Source organism: Microtus ochrogaster, chromosome 16 (genome assembly GCF_000317375.1).
Source record: "Microtus ochrogaster isolate Prairie Vole_2 chromosome 16, MicOch1.0, whole genome shotgun sequence".
Taxonomy (NCBI): Eukaryota; Metazoa; Chordata; class Mammalia; order Rodentia; family Cricetidae; genus Microtus; species Microtus ochrogaster.
The window spans coordinates 53152715-53169558 of record NC_022018.1 but is presented as its reverse complement, the minus strand read 5'-3'; the positions used below and the strand labels follow the sequence as shown (position 1 = coordinate 53169558).

Here is a 16844-nt window from a genome sequence, read left to right as displayed (position 1 = left end):
TGCGCCACCATCGCCCAGCTTAGAAGCTCTTAGGACTTCTGTAGTCTAGTATGCAGACATGTCTGGTAATTGACTCTGATATCCTTTTGTTGGCCTTAAGGTCTTGTTGGCATTTTCTGTTACAGATGCTTATGTCTTTATCATGTGTATTTCAGCGCGGATGTGTGAGTTCACATGGGTCCGAGAAATGAAGACTCAGAAACACATGAGAATGAACTTAGCCTCTGTGGCTGCAAGGAGCTTAGTCTCGGTGAACTGAAGCTCCTTCCCTTTTCCTCTCAGCATCTTTTTTTTTTTTCAATATTTACACTTTAGCTAGTAGATCTCATATCTCAAAACAAACTGATAGAAGCTTCTGACAATACAATGCCAGGTGCAAATACTTGATTCATGAGGTACCATGGTTTCCTAGGTTTCCTTTAAACCAAGTTTTGCATAGGCTTTATATCCATGGGAAACTCTCAGTCAAGAATCACAATTGGGCAACAAAAGGTATTTGTAAAGGAAGGTCTAGAGGCTGTGTGAAAACTCCAGAGCAAGGTCAGGTATAACCCAGCAGGGTTTCATGGTTTGTGGAGGTTGCTTGCTATCCCTCTGGTGCCAGGTTTGCGGGACATTATATCATGTGTCTTTCACAGTTACTTCATGGTTTTCTGGAGAGAAGCTTTGCTGTGAACAAAACAAGGCTTGTTTTGAAAAGTTTGTTTGCAAATCCAATTGAACACAGACTATTCCAAGTTTGATCTGAACAAGGAGTTAAGTGGAGCTGTACTTTTCAGGATGTGTTGTGTCCAAAGATTAATTATGTTGTCATTAGTGGGACTGGATACAAGAGATTACTCAAATTCAGTGTTAAGTTGTGTACTTTTGTCACCGTAGGCCAATGAAAATTCAGGGCAAAAAAGCATTAGGCACAGCTAATGGTTTCTGCCTTATGTACCTTAAGGATACAGAAAAATATGAGAGGAACTGTTGAAATTCTTTGAGAGACTGAATACTGCAATTCAGTCTCCAAAGAGACGGTATTGTTCATATTTAAAATTATATAGGCATTTTGATGACTTAGTTTTTTGTTAACAATGTGCTGTAGAAAAGCGTGCTTTCCTTGGCTCTCTTGAGAGCACCCATTTTCTCTCTGGACCTTTTAAAATTTATGATTCTTAAAGGAACACTGGCAAGTAAGATGTTGGAAAGAACTGCAGGTAGCTGAGGAACTAACGGGGCCTTGGGGATCACTTATATAGGAGTTGTCAATAGTTATTGGACAAAAGCACTTTTTATATTTCTTTGTTTCTTAGAATTTGAACAAAAGGAAGTAATGAGGATTTTTTTAAATTAATTTCTTACTTTATTGGGGTGGGGGGTGGGGGTAAGGTCTTGCCTTCTTCAGCTTGGCCTTGAACTCCTGTTCATCAGCCTCCTAAGCACTTAAATTTCAGGAGTGTGCTGCTACACTCACTGTGTAGGTAGTAGAAGTCCTCCTTATAGATTTACTAGGTTCAAGGCTGAAGAGATGGCTAAGCAGTTAAAAGCACTTGTTGCTCTTACAGAGGACCCGGGTTCAGTTCCTTTCACCCACATGATGGCTCACAACTATCTGGAACTCCAATTCCAAAGAATCTGATGCCTTCTCATGACTTCTGAGGGCACCAGGCATGCACATGGTACACATATATACATGCAAACAAAATACTCATACACTTTAAATAAATCTTTTTTAAGGTTCTTCCTCCCCTGCCCGAGACAGGGTATCTCTAGCTGTCCTGAAACTCCCTTTAAAAATTAGAATTGTGAGGTCAAAGGAAATGTACATCTCTTCTAAAATGGTTTTACTGTTGTGCTGTTTAGTTTTTATTGTCCTAGAGTCACCTGGGAAGAGAGAATTTTGAGATCATATTGGCCTGGGGATATATTTATGGGAGATTGTATCGATTGATGCTTGATATAGATGACACTATCCCTAGGCAGGTGGTCCTGAAATGTATAAAAAAAAAAAATCTAGCTGAAGCAGGCAGTAGTGGCACAGGCCTTTAATCCCAACACTTGGGAGACAGAGACAGTCATCTGAGTTCAAGGCCATCCTGATCAACATAGTTTTAGAGCAAGGGCTACACAGAGAAACCCTGTCTCAAAAAAAAATAAAAAAAAATAAAAAGACAAAACAACAACAGCAACAAAAATATCTACCTGAGCCTAAGCTAGTGAGCAACCCAATAAGCAGCATTCCTCCATGGTTTCTGCTTTTAAGTTCCTGCTTGAATTCCTGTCCTAACTTCCCCGAGTGACTGACTGACCTGAATGTGTAAGATAATATGTTTTTACCCTCCCACAAGTTGCTTTTGGAAATGGTGTTTATCATAGCAACAGAAAAGTAAACTAAAGCAAATGTTTTTTTTACTGTGTACATTTTTACTGTTGATATTGATAGAAAAAAAAGTAAAGACAGAATGTGTTGGATTTCTTTTTTTTCCTAAAATCAAACATTCCACTAGAGGGAGATATTTAGCTGTCAGAAAATTAAAAGATATAAATTGCACATTTTGATCATATTAATACTTATTTTTGCATACTATTATTAATACTGCATTTGAACCAAAGTTCTTGACCTAGTTAGGGTTACTATTGCTGGGCTAGAACATCATGACCAAAGCAACTTGGAGGAAAGGGTTGGTTTACACATCCACATCACTGTTTATCATAGACGGATGTCAGGATAGGAACTCAAACAAGGTAGGAACCTGGAGGTAGGAGCTGCTGCAGAAGCCCTGGAGGGTGCTGCTTACTGGCTTTTTCCTCATGTCTTGCTTAGTCTGCTTTCTTATAAAACCCAGGACTATCAGTCGAGGGATGGCACTACCCGTAATGGTCTGGATCCTCCTACATCAATCATTAATTAAGAAAATTCTTATGGAGACATTTTCTTTTTTTTTTTAAATTTATTTTTATTGAACTTTACATTTTTCTCTGCTCCCCTCTCTGCCTCTTCCCTCCCCCCTTCAACCCTCCCCCAAGGTCCCCATGCTCCCAATTTACTCAGGAAATTTTGTCTTTTTCTACTTCCCATATAGGTTATATCTGTGTAAGTCTCTCTTAGTGTCCTCATTGTTGTCTAAATTCTCTGGGATTGTGGTTTGTAGGCTGGTTTTGCTTTATGTTTAAAAACCACCTATGAGTGAATACATATGATAATTGTCTTTCTGGGTCTGGGTTACCTCACTCAAAATAATGTTTCCTAGCTCCATCCATTTTCCTGCAAAATTCAAGCTGTCATTATTTTTTTCTGCTGTGTGGTACTCCATTGTGTAAATGTACCACATTTTCCTTATCCATTCTTCAGTTGAGGGGCATTTAGGTTGTTTCCAGGTTCTGGCTATGGAGACATTTTCTTAATTGAGGATCCTTCCTCTCAGATGACGTTAGTGTCTGTCAAGTTGACTTAAAACTAGCCAACACAGTGCCCTTAAATTCTGTTAGTAAATTATTAGAAAAAAAGATGGGGAAATCTGTGTAGAGAGTATCAGGCATTGCTTTAGTTGGTGCAACTCTTGTCAAAGGTGTTTGTAACACAGAATTCATTTCCTCCAGCTGACTGTCCGGTGTTGTCAGCACTGCAGTGTTTGTGAAGAATTTTCAGACAGTTAGAACAAATGTGCACACAGATTCAGTCTTCCATAGCCCCTGCAGTATGAGTCTGAAGGATGGTAGAGTGTGTTTACATAACTTCTCTCCCTGGAACAAAAATACTAAAAAGTAACAACTATTTTTTTAAATGAAGAGTATACAATTTCATCACCACAGGCTTTAAAGGTAATCAGCTTATTTGAATATCTGAATCTAGACATTGAAATCCTAATATATTGTGTATCATGAAGGTACAGATTTTTTTAAAGCAAAGAGGTGTCTTTCAGCCCAGAAAGACTTGATCTAGGAACTAAGGTGACTAATAATCAACAGCTACTAAAAGTCAACCTGAGACATTGTCTAAGTTCTTTATCTCATGTCAGTGATAGATAAAATTGCAGATGGAGGAATAAGCAAAGTCAATGCAGATTTATTAATGAAAAATGAGACATTAAGGAAAAGTTAGAGAAACTCGTCCAAGTGTGAAGTGTCCTGAGAAAGGGGAAATTATAAGCTGCATGTCTGGTGGTTTCGTACATGACTTATTACAGAAACTAGACAAAGACTAAGATAGTTTTTGTTGAAACTGTTCAATCTCTAGGCATGTCCTTGGGCCAAGCAGGCCAGGAGGCAGCAAGCTTTGCAAATGCCTCCCTGGCCTAGCTGGAGATGATCACATGCTATTTGCCCGGTAATGATAGTGATCATTTATGGAAGCCCATATCTATCCATTTTTAAGTTTCTTTGTTAGCTGCCAACCTTAGCTGACCTACTGGCAGCCACAAACACGGGCTAGTATTGCAAGTTGCTTACCCTTTAGTTGTTGCTGGTCTCTAACCTTGTCTTGTGTCATGCTGGCTATTGATTTAATTATGCTCTCTTTGAACCCTTGCTTTTTTGATCAGCTTGTAGTTTGACCATAGACCTTTTCCCTTACTGCCTATGGGAAACTGAATCCTGCCTTAAAAGTATATACAGTTTGAAAAATTACTATCTTTAAAAATGTTTGGTGGTAAAGTGGTAAGGGTAAGGTTGAAACATGGTCTTTTACATTGTTGCTCAGGCTGGTTTAGAACTCACTGTGTATTCCAATGTGGACACTCACTTGCGTCAGACCACCTGCTTCAGACTTCTGAGTTGCAAGTATGAGCTACTACTATACCTGGCTCTAGAGCCCTTTTCTTTTTTTTTTTAGTTGTTTTTTTTAAATATTCATTTATTTATTTATTATTATGTATACAATGTTCTGTCTGTGTGTATGCCTGCAGGCCAGAAGAGGGCACCAGACCTCATTATAGATGGTTGTGAGCTACCATGTGGTTGCTGGGAATTGAACTCAGGACCTTTGGAAGAGCAGGCAATGCTCTTAACCGCTGAGCCATCTCTCCAGCCCCTAGAGCCCTTTTCTTAACGATTTCTGTTCATAGTTCTTAAATCATAACAGTCAGTTGAGACCTGCTGTTAAAAAAACCAGGATAGAAAAATGACCTGGTAGGTTGCAAGGAAGTTGTTTATAAGGTCGTTTTCCATATGTATCAAATCAGAAGGAGTGGCATGGTTAACAGTACCAACAGCAGGGCAGGAGTGGAAAACGAAAGCTTGGAATCAGCTTTATGCTGACTGAGCAGAATCTTTAACCTTGTAGGGATGCACGGGTAGGGATACTAAATGTCAAACTGTGTAGACAGGGTAACCTGCCTGTGTCAGTGGTGAAAGGCTTCTGAGAGTTTTGTTTTCTCCTAACCTTTCTATATTTTATTCCTCTTTAAAGGTTTTATTTATTTATCTATTTTACTTTATGTGTGTGTACACCATGTTCTTACTTGATGCTTAGAGAATCCAAGAGAGGGCGTTGGATCTCCTGAAACTGACATTAAAGAGGTTGTGAGTCTTGAAGATACAGAGAACCTTGGTGCTGTTAACCACTGATCCATTGCTCCAACTCCCTATTTTTTTTCCTTAAAATTTTTTTTAAATATAAGCTTCATTGAGAGAGGGAAGAGCAATAATATGGGCAAAGGCGTCAAGACCATGATGGGGAAACCCACAGAAACAGCTGACCAGAACTGGTGGGAGTCTGGAGTCTGACTCCAGACTGACAATTGGGGAACCTGCATAGGACTAATCTAGGCCCCTGCATGCAGGTGACAGTGGGTGGCATAGACAGTTTGTGGGGCTACTGGCAGTGGGACCAAGAGTTATCCCTAATGAATGGTCTGGCTTTTTGGAGCCTGTTTCCAATGAAGGGGGAGGACCTTGGTCCTGCCTCAACGTGGTGATATGACAGAATTGTTGACTCCTCATGGGAGGCCTTACCCTCACTGAGGAGCAGAGGGGGGAACTGGGATTAGTATGTAAAAAATATATATTAAAATATATATATGTGTGTGTGTGCATATGTGTATGTAAAAGCTTCATTGAGATTTATTTCCTCCTCTTTTTTCAGCCCTAAGGAAGCACTAATCTGTTTTTTATTTATTGCCCCTCTTTGAACATTTCGTAGAAATAAAATCATACAATGTTTGAAGTCTTGTGTCTGGCTCATCCTTGTTATAGCACATGTTCGTACTTTTGGGGGTTAAATAATATCCAGTGAATGGATTACCACATTTTGTCCATTTCAGCACTACACTTTTGGTTCTTTTGACTAATGCAGTCATAAATACTCACGTGGAGGTTTTTAAGTGGAAATATGGGTTATTTGGCTGTATCACTAGAAGTGCAATTATTAGATCAAATAGAACTGTTAGATAATGACTGGTATGTTCACTTCTCTGATTACTGCCTATTTGTTTTTCTTTTTTTTTTGAGAATACTTTTTTAGTTTCTATGATCAAACTCACATAGGTATGAACTTTCATATTTAGTACAGTGCATTAACCCTGTACAAATGAGAAAAATTTAACATTTGCATACCAATATGGCTATAAATTTTTGTGCAGTGCCAACTCAACATGGCATACTGAGATACCTTTTTTCAAAGTTGACAACACAGCTAAAGTTTACTAAAATCCGTATTGTGCATGTATGTGCGTATGTGTGTGTAGAGACCAATAATAGCAGTATATCATCCATAGGTTACTGCCTCTTTTTATATTGTCTTTGGAGAAATATCTTTTTAAAATTTAAGTTGTCAGAATGTCTCTGGTGCATCACTAGGTATGCTAATGCATACTTTTTTTTATTTTTATTTTTTTTTTTTTTTTTGGTTTTTTGAGACAGGGTTTCTCTGTGGTTTCAGGGTTTCTCTGTGGTTTTGGAGCCTGTCTTGTAACTAGCTCTTGTAGACCAGGCTGGTCTCGAACTCACAGAGATCCACCTGCCTCTGCCTCCCAAGTGCTGGGATTTAGGCGCGCCACCACCGCACGGCTGCTAATGCATACCTTTAATCCCTGCCCTCAGAACCAGAAGCATTCATTTAGCTCCTTGTGAGTTCCTGGCCAGCCTGGTCAATATAGTGAGTTCCAGAACAGCCCAAGTTACATTTAGAGACCCTGTCTCAAACAAATAAACAACAAACAAACAAACAAACAAACAGAAAATGTCTGAAAATGTTTTCATTAGTGATGAAATTGGTTCTGGCTTTTGGTAATTATTATAAATTAAAAATATTTATTATAAATATTATAAATATCTTTAGTAGTAAGGCTTTCTCTATTTTACTTTAGTGCAGAATCTTTTTTTTAAGATTTATTTAATTATGTATACAGTGTTCTTCATGCGTGCAGGTCAGAAGAGAGCACCAGATCGTATTAGAGATGGTTGTAAGCCACCATGTGGTTGCTGGGAATTAAATTCAGGTCCTATGGAAGAACAGCCAGTGCTCTTAACCTCTAAGCCATCTCTCCAGCTCTAGTCCAGAATCTTATAGGAATGTAAACTGTAAGAATGCTATAAATGAATATTTAGGCAATTCGCTGTTAGAATGATTTCCAGAAGGTCCAATTTATATTTCTGGTGCCAGGTTTGTGTGTATCTTTACCTGTGGCAGCCCCTGCCCTATACCAGGGCCTGGTACATACTAGATAAATACTTTGCCATGAGATCCTGGTAGTAGCATTTATATATTCCTGTTCAGTTGAGATGTCACTTGTTTTTAATTTGCATTTATCTACTACTAGTGAGATCCTAACTTTGCAAATGTAGTCATTTGTTTTACGAGTCTTTTAGTTTATGTCTTTTATTTTTAGTTTTTATCTTTTTCTCATCATGCTTATATTAAACATTTTTCTCAGTTCATTGCCACACCGACTCTAGTGTCATCTGTGTGACATGACATACGTCATTATCCTGGACGGGAGTTACATGTCCTATGGGACTAGGCTTCCTGGAGATCAATGGCAGACAGCCTGGTATCAGCCGCCGTTGAGGCATAGATGGGTTTCTCGATTAGCTGGCTATGCGGGATATGGGCTTTACACAATCTTTTTTATGAACTAGTTCCAGGACAGGAACCAAAAGCTACGGAGAAACCCTGTCTCAAAAAATCCAAAAAAGGGGCTGGAGAGATGGCTCAGTGGTTAAGAGCATTGCCTGCTCTTCCAAAGGTCCTGAGTTCAATTCCCAGCAACCACATGGTGGTTCACAACCATCTGTAATGAGGTCTGGTGCCCTCTTCTGGCTTGCAGACATACACACAGACAGAATATTGTATACATAATAAATAAATAAATAAAAAACAAAAAAATAATGATAATAATGATATTCTTTATATCTACAAGACAAGGATTATCTTTTCAGGAACAGCTCTGGGATAGGGAAGCATAGTATGGGAATGTATAAGACTACAGCAAAACCCTTGCCATACACAAGGGTGTATGATGAGCAAGGGAATAAACAGGTTAATGTTGATGGACAAAAAGTGTTATATTATACTTTGAATTTTATGGATAGGCTTGCTAGATCCCGACCCCCATGGTGTCTGCTGCATAAAAAGGTACAAAGAAGTATATTTCAGCAGATGCAGAGAGCTGTCAGGCATATTTGATCACTAGATGAGATAAAGAAAGGGTTAGAAAGAGAGCCTGCAGGAGGGCCATGAAAGCAGCCATGTAAGCAATAATGAAGCAGAAGCTTTCTATTCGTAGATAAAATGAAACCACTTGTCTGAGATTTACGTTCCCAGGGACAAGAGTTCCTCTTCAAAGGGTGTTTTATGTCTAACACCTGTTCCGGAAAATATGCTTTTCTTAGAAATCACTGATGTAACTTAAAGAAGCTTTCATACTGTGCCGACTGATGATACATGACCTTCTGATTTGTTCCTTGTTTAAATACTATATAATGAAAACATGAATTCAGTAAAATTGCAGCAGATTCCAACCACTCTCTATGTATTGTGTCTGTCATCTCCAACCTCGTGCCTTCTTGCGTACCAAGACACTGCTTCTTCCACAGTCTGAGTGGCTCCACTGAGCCAGTCTGTGGCAGTTCATGACTTTTTTTCTAAAGTGACTTTTATTTAGATATTTTGAGTTTTGATATAATTATTTTTGCTATTTTTTCCTGTTGTTCATTTAGAAAGTTTTTTAAAAATTCATTCCTCCTAATATTTGTGACTTCAATATTCAATTTATATGATTAATTTGGAAATCATTTTAAGTTTTAGTAACTACTGAGTATAATTTGCTTAACAAACTCTATTATTTCTCATCAATTTTCTATTTGCATATTTTAAAGTAATTTTGTCTGATGTGAAAGACAATCTGCTCTTATGCATAAACTTTTTATCTTTATTTTAGACTAAAGAGAAATTATCTTCTATTATAACTGACCTCAACATAATCATGGAGCCCACGGAGTATTCAGAATTAAGTGAGTTTGCATCTAGGTAAGCCGTTTTACAAATTTAATTGCTTTGTGGTTTCTTTTTGCTCTACAGGTTTTAGAATTTTTTATATAATTTTTTGCTTTCTGTTTTTTAATATATTTAAATATTTTTCTTTTTAAAAATTTTATGTGTATGGGTGTTTTGCCTGAATGTATGTTTGTATACCATATATGTGCAGTGCCTGTGAAGACCAGAAAAGGTCACTGAATGTATGCTCTTGACCTTTCAGCTGGATCTTTTAGCACATTAATCATAACTTTCAGTTTGAGACTGGGTTTCCCTCTGTGAACATAACTGGTTTCAAGCTTTCACTCTTCGACCTTACTTTCTTTGGAGATTACATGCCAAACCTTAGATATATTAGAACTCCCATTTAACAGATACCAAACTTTGACTCATCTTTGAGTCCAGGTCTGCTGATTGGTTAACAGTGGGTTAAATCGTCTTAATTTTTGGTTTAATGATAGACATTGCCTGTGGAAAAGCAAAGTGAAGCTGAGTACTTGTGGCCAACATTTTATCATGCTGTCAATGTGGGGAACTAACTCAATGGCAGCCAACAGTTGAGCTGGATTTGGGATTTTTTTTTAATAATTTTTTAAAAATTTTATTTATTTATTTATTATGTATACAATATTCTGTCTGCATGCCTGAAGGCCAGAAGAGGGCGCCAGACCTCTTTACAGATGGCTGTGAGCCACCATGTGGTTGCTGGGACCTTTGGAAGAGCAGGCAATGCTCTTAACCACTGAGCCATCTCTCCAGCCCCCTGGGATTATTATTATTATTATTGCTATTTTAAAGATATATTTTTATTTTTAATTATGTGTATGTGCACATGAGTTCAGGTACCCTCAGAGTCCAGGAGCAATCCCCTGGAGCTAGAATTACAGGCCCAGACAAGGATGCCTAGAATCGCATTTAGGTACTCTTCAAGTACTTGGTGTTTTCTTCTGAGGTATCTCTGCATCAGGATTTTTTTTTCTTTGTGTTATGGAGGGTGTGTTGAGAGTTGTCTCTCTCTGTTACATAGGCTGCCCTAAAATTGTGATCATCTTGCCCTGTCTTCCCAATGTTGGGTCCCAGGGGTGTACAAATAATGGGTACAGACCACCAAAATTTAGGAACAAGAGCCATACTTTATTCCAGTCACTACGGGGCAAAAAAACTTGCACCTCACTAGGGCCACGGGTCAGAGTTAAGCTTCTGACACTGAGACAATGAGAGCTGGTTTTGAGCCTCTTCTTACAGTAAAAATCAAGCACCAGATATGGATCAAAGAGCTTTTACAATCTTGAAGTCAGGCTTAAAATTATGTTACATTTTAAGATTTACACCGTTTTGATTATAGGATACTAACTTAAGATGTTTGGGAAAGTCTGTGGCTGGCATAGCTGCTTTTTGCTGTCCCTTAGAGAATGCAAGGCAGAGAAAGAAAATAGAGTCCCATCGGAGAGTTAAAAGTTAAGGAAATGCAACGCAGGGAGTTCCATAGAGGTAATAGTTCGAAGCTAACCTTTGCCCACCATAATCGTCTAGCTGGAAGGGAGGAAGCAAAAGTTAAAATGTTTACCTCTGTTCACAGTAGCTATAGCAGCTCTTAAGGCAGAAAGCAATAGTTAAAAGCTAAAAGTGGCTGTCAGCCTCAGTTTTCCTAGAATGTGTTTAGGCTTACGATTTTTTTTTAAATATTTATTTATTTATTATGTATACAATATTCTGTCTGTGTGTATGCCTGAAGGCCAGAAGAGGGCACCAGACCCCATTACAGATGGTTGTGAGCCACCATGTGGTTGCTGGGAATTGAACTCAGGACCTTTGGAAGAACAGGCAATGCTCTTAACCTCTGAGCCATCTCTCCAGCCCCCTAGGCTTATGATTTTTATATTCTGGGTTCTTCACCAAGTGGCTGAGATTGCAGGCATGTGCCACCACTGATCAGTGTTGGTATAGGTTCACAGACCCAATGAATGCCTTGTCCCTTCCATGGAAGTAGACAGATTTCACCTCTGTTCCTCTTTCAGAAGCAGTTATTCTTTGTCTTGGCATCAGGAATGGTCTTAGGCCTCTCCCAGAGGCAGATGGATTGACCTTCTCTCTTCCAAATTCTTGGAAGCCATGGATTTGTTTTCTTTCATTGCTTTGCCATCTCACCTTCAGTCACTTAGTTTCTGATTCTGACAAGGTTTGAGGCTTCATGCCTGTACTTCAGCAACAGTTGATCACTTTTTGCATGTCTGTGTTACTGATAGTTCTTTGTAGACTTCCACCATGGCCAAGTCTATCTGATACAATGCTTTTGTGTGTGTGGTTCATTTCTCTCAAAGATGGACAAACTGTGACTTAGAAATATTTAGAAGAAATATTTCTTCTCGAAACCCATTTATACCCATTCTTTTACATGTTGAGGATAGTTGATTTCATGGTATAGTGACAGAGTAATTAGGATAGAAATTGTTACACTCAGATCTTGGGGGTCCCCCCAAAACCGTGATGGTGTCTGCACTCTTTTATAAAAGCAAAGAGCCTTTATTCAAACTTAAGCTTGAACTCTCCATCTGTCTAACACAACAGTTGAGAGCAGAGAGTGCCAAGCCCAGCTGGGGTAGGGTTTTTATCATAGTAGAGATTGGGTTGAAGGAATTTCCAGGGTTCAGGACCCTGATTGGCTGACATTTGTCTAGGGGTCTTGGCAAAAAGGGAATATGTGAGTTCTGGGCTCAGTATAGTGTTCTTATCTAATCTTATCTAATGGTTGGAATGTCAGATACTTCCCTTTAGATGTTGACCCTCTCTGGGTGGTGTCAGCTTATGGCTTTTTCTGGAACCTAGTGCTGCTTGCCTTGGCAGTTGTGTGATCAGGCTGCCCTGGGCTCCATATTCCCCACTTTTCACAAGTACCAATGACAGGACCCAATCATGGGTTGTTGTGATATGAGCGGTGGGGCTGCGTTCCCAGCACCCCAGCCGCTTGGCTAGCTTATGCCCCGAAATAATTACACAGACACTGTATTCTTTTAATCACTGTTTGGCCCATTTCTATCTAGCCTCTTTTTAGGCTAACTCGCACCTGGACTAGCCCATCTCTAATAATCTGCTGTAGCCCACAAGGTGGCTTACCAGGGAGATTCTAGCCTATGTCCATCCTGGGTCAGAGCTTCATCGCGTGCCTCAGAGAGCAGAGCTCTCGCCTCTGCCCGCAAGAGTGGAGCATCGTGTCTCTCTGAGGCATCTGCCCCCGAGAGGAGAGCTGTCGAGTCTGACCTCACTTCCTCTTCCTCCCAGCATTCTGCACTGTTTACTCCTCCCACCTATGTTTTAACCTATCAGGGCAAGCAGCTTCTTTATTTAATTAACCAATGACCTTCCTCCATCAATGGGTCCTGCTTGCCTAGAGAATAGGGGGTGGTATTGGGACCTCAGTACCATTAGCTTACAGATTTTTCTAGGGCAGTGACATTCACATCAATTGTCATTCTTAAAGCCCTGTAGCTTTTTATCTTTGAGTGCAGTCAGATTATAATCCTGAATGATTTATATAGGAATAATAGTTTTATAAGGCCATATAATACCTCTTTGATTCTGCATAAAGAAAGTCAAGTGTCTTATTGCAGAGTTATTTTGGTTAATAAATCCATCAATTGACAGTTCTGAGCCTATTTTCATAGTATGTCAATGGGCCTTATAGGTACTACGTCATTTTGTCCCCTATGTAAGGGAGTTTTCTTTTGACTTAGCTTTTCAACCAGGGAGCACAGGACAGTGTGTTCTTTCCTATAACTACTTCCTGCTGACTTTGGGGCATTGTCAGGGGCCAAGAAGGCTGAAATGCTAGTCAAAAGCAAAGAAGGAATTCAGACAATGAGGTATTTATCAGAAGCATCTGGTTCATAGACTCTGTTGAAGAGATGGGGAGCATTTACATGGGCTGGACTGGTCCACATCAGCTTTTAGCAAGTCTAGGGCTCGCAATTATTTAGAGCAGGTTGTAGTCAGCAACTGATGCATACATGTGTCTGCCAGCCAAGTGGAAACTTGTTGAGACAAGTTCAAACTAGGAACAGAAGTTAAAATTTATGTACTTAAAGGAAAATAATATTTGAAACTTTCAGTCCCATATTGAAATCCATATTATAGAAAAAAGCAGATAACAGGTATCTGTAAAACAGCAGGAATAGACTCATACCTTTGAGTCCTAGCAAAAACTATAGATTTGGATTAGAAGCATGTATTTTTTTCTGCTGTCCAGAGAGCCAGGTATGGATTGGACAGTGATGTCTTTGACCTGATAAGAAACACCCATACAGTTTATACCAACATGACAAGTAAAATAAATTACCCAAACGGTAGTATCTTAAACCATTTTTTAAATCAAGAGACCTAGCAGCTTTAGAAAAAGCAAGGTTTGATTTTTACATATAAAATGAGCTAACAATATAGCTATAGCCTTGTGGAAGGATTTGGATGCCTGTTGCTGCTAAGCTGACAGTTTGCTAGCCTAGTCATCAATACTAACAGAGATCCCAGAAGGATAAATAAATTATACCTGAGTACAGACCAAGTTGCTTCCGAATCTATTAAAAATGACAGGGACTAGTCCATTATAGTTAGCCATACCCAGGTCTCCATAGCATTGGAAATAGAAGTATCAGAACAGTTGTCTTAGCCAAGCTTGTATGGTAATTTTTTCTTTCCTGTGGAAAAGGTGCTTGGAAAAGACCAACTTTATTTTGTCCAGGCAAAAGTGGTACAATCAATTTTACAATATCCTGTTGTTTGTACACAGTCTAGGCCAGATCCTGGAAGCAGGTATTGCATTAGGGCATCTTGCCCAGTTGTCAGCATCATCATAATCCAGGTGGAGACATCATGGTGTCCCATAATTCTTGGAACCTTAGGTCATTGCTAAGATCTGAGAGTCTCTAATATAATAAGCTTTTTAATCACCATTTTAAATGCCATATTCTGCAGATTTCTGAAGTATTTGAGGACTGCCTAGCTTTATCTAATTAGACAAACTTTGTTTCTAAGTACTTGTTTTAAGCTTGACTTTAAAAACATATACAGGGAACTAAATAAGATTTATCCCTGTAATTATATCAGTGCTTTAAGGATGACAATTAACTTGTATTTCCTATCAGTCTATAATACGTTATCAGCTTTTATAAGACTAGAACTTTACATTCTGTCAGGTTTAGCCTTAAAAATAGTGATTTTCAGTTGAAGCTAATAAACTAAACCAGTCATTCTGAGGGTAAGAACAGAACAAATTTGTTTGCAGCTGTTAATTCTGTCTCCTTAGAAGGCAAGGAAAGTCAACAAGGAAAAGATTCCTTGCCGAAATGGGAGCAGGAGGGGAGCCCAGGAGCTAGCATTGCCCTTGACAAGTTCTAAGGCACCACAACCGCGGGTACTGGAAGGGCCAAAAGTTCCTTTTGCCAGAGATAAGGAAGATGATACCCTTTTTAGGGACTAAGAATGTTCTTCAAATCCCTGAGGAAGTGGGAGCTTTATCTGAGTGCCTGACCTTGGGAAAAGAATTTTGTAGTTTTATCTCTGTTAAGTGTGAGCCTTACAAAACAACAATTTTTCAATTGAAGTTCCTCCTATTATCAATACAAAAATTTTATATGACTCAATTTATTCAAATAGCTGAAGCCCAACAAAGTTAGCAAAGACAAGGAGGCTAGACATACATTTTTAAGCCTGAATAGACCTTCTATAAAAACCTAAGACACCCAGGCTATGTAATGAGACCCTATTTTAGAAAAAAAAGAAAAGCGTTGTTCCAGCAACACCTATACACACAAACTCTTTGTACTGTTACTCTGCAACTTTTAACTCCTGGCAAAGCCAAAATTTACCTATTTACCCATCAAAGCACATTTGTGCTGTTTTCAGAGTTTTGTGAATATACCATATTAGAATTATATATGTATCATGTTGGTAAAATGCATAGTAGGGCCTAGAAGGATGGTTCAGCAGTTAAGAGCATTTCTTTTTTAAAAAAGATTTATTAATTTATCATGTATACAGTATTCTGCCTGTATGTATACCAGCATGACAGAAGAGGGAACCAGCTCTCATTACAGATGGCTGTGAGCCACCATGTGGTTGCTGGAAATTGAACTCAGGACCTTTGGAAGCGTAGGCAGTACTCTTAACCACTGAGCCATCTCTCCAACCCCCTTAAGAGCATTTCTTATCTTTTCAAAGGACTCAGTTTTGATTTTAGGAACCCATATAGTAGCTCATGACTATCTGTAACTCCAGTTCTAGGGTATCACATGCCCTCTTCTGATCTCTGAAGATACCAGTCATGCACATGTGCACATACATACATGTAGCCAAACACTAATATAAAATACATAAGTCTAATATAAACTGTTTTTATAAATTATATGATAGCTGACTTTACTATTTCAAGAGAGACACTATATTTCCATTATCCACAATTTTTCTATTAGTATCAGTGTGCTTGCTTAATAAATTTAGCTTTATTATGTTATATATATGTATATATAGATAATGAAAACTTTGTACATGCAAGATTTGATATTATTTTGATTTTAGGCTTTCACTAGGAGCCTTGGAATGTATCCTTCATACTCCTCACTCATGTAGGATGCATCCCAAGGCTTCTGGTGAGTGTAAATTTTCTTTTCCCTAGAACAAGTAAGCAAAGTTGGAATCATGAATCATATAAGGATTATGTTTGGCATGTTTAACTTTATAATAAATTGCAAACTGTTTTCTGAGATGATCATACTCTTATTCAACATCAACACTGTATGAGAGTGAATGATAATATTTAAGTGAAATAATTCCTAGCATATTGATTTCTAGGAGAGCTTTGTAAAGTTTTTAATTCAGAATTTCTTCTTTTGCTTTGCTTTGTTTTTAAGGAGACATTTGGAATCACTTTGGTTTTCTGACCACTTTAGTTGAAATTGAAATGTTTTTGCCAACATTTTGTGAACAATCCATAGCATCTGTTTTACATTTGCTAACATTTGGACTTTCCCTAGGAAAAATGGATACATTGTAATCAACTCTACTGTGCTAAGAGTCCCCCATACACTCTATGTAATTGAAAGCTATGCATGCTATAATAATAGTAATCTTGATAAGTACAAAAGAACTGTATTTCTAAAGTTCTTTTAAAAATTACATTACTTTCATTAGGTTGGTGTTTGGGTATCTGTGTACTCTGGACAATTCTTTTTGTTGTTGTTGTTTTTCAAGACAGGATTTCTCTGTAATAGCTCTGGCTATCCTAGAACTAACTTTGTAGGCCAGACTGACTTTGAACTCACTGAGATCTGCCAGCCTCTGTCTCCCAAGTGCTGGGATTAAAGGAGTGTGCCACCACTGCCAGCACTAGCTCACACGC

General features: G+C 38.6%; 1 protein-coding gene across 1 annotated transcript in view; it reads left to right on the top strand.

Moving 5' to 3' along the window:
* Positions 1–16844, top strand: part of Cenpp (centromere protein P) — a 198050-nt gene that overhangs the window by 9984 nt on the left and 171222 nt on the right. The window contains exon 4 of the mRNA XM_005355172.3: positions 9363–9451. Coding sequence (XP_005355229.1) covers positions 9363–9451 — 89 coding nt within the window. The remainder of the gene's footprint in view (positions 1–9362; positions 9452–16844) is intronic.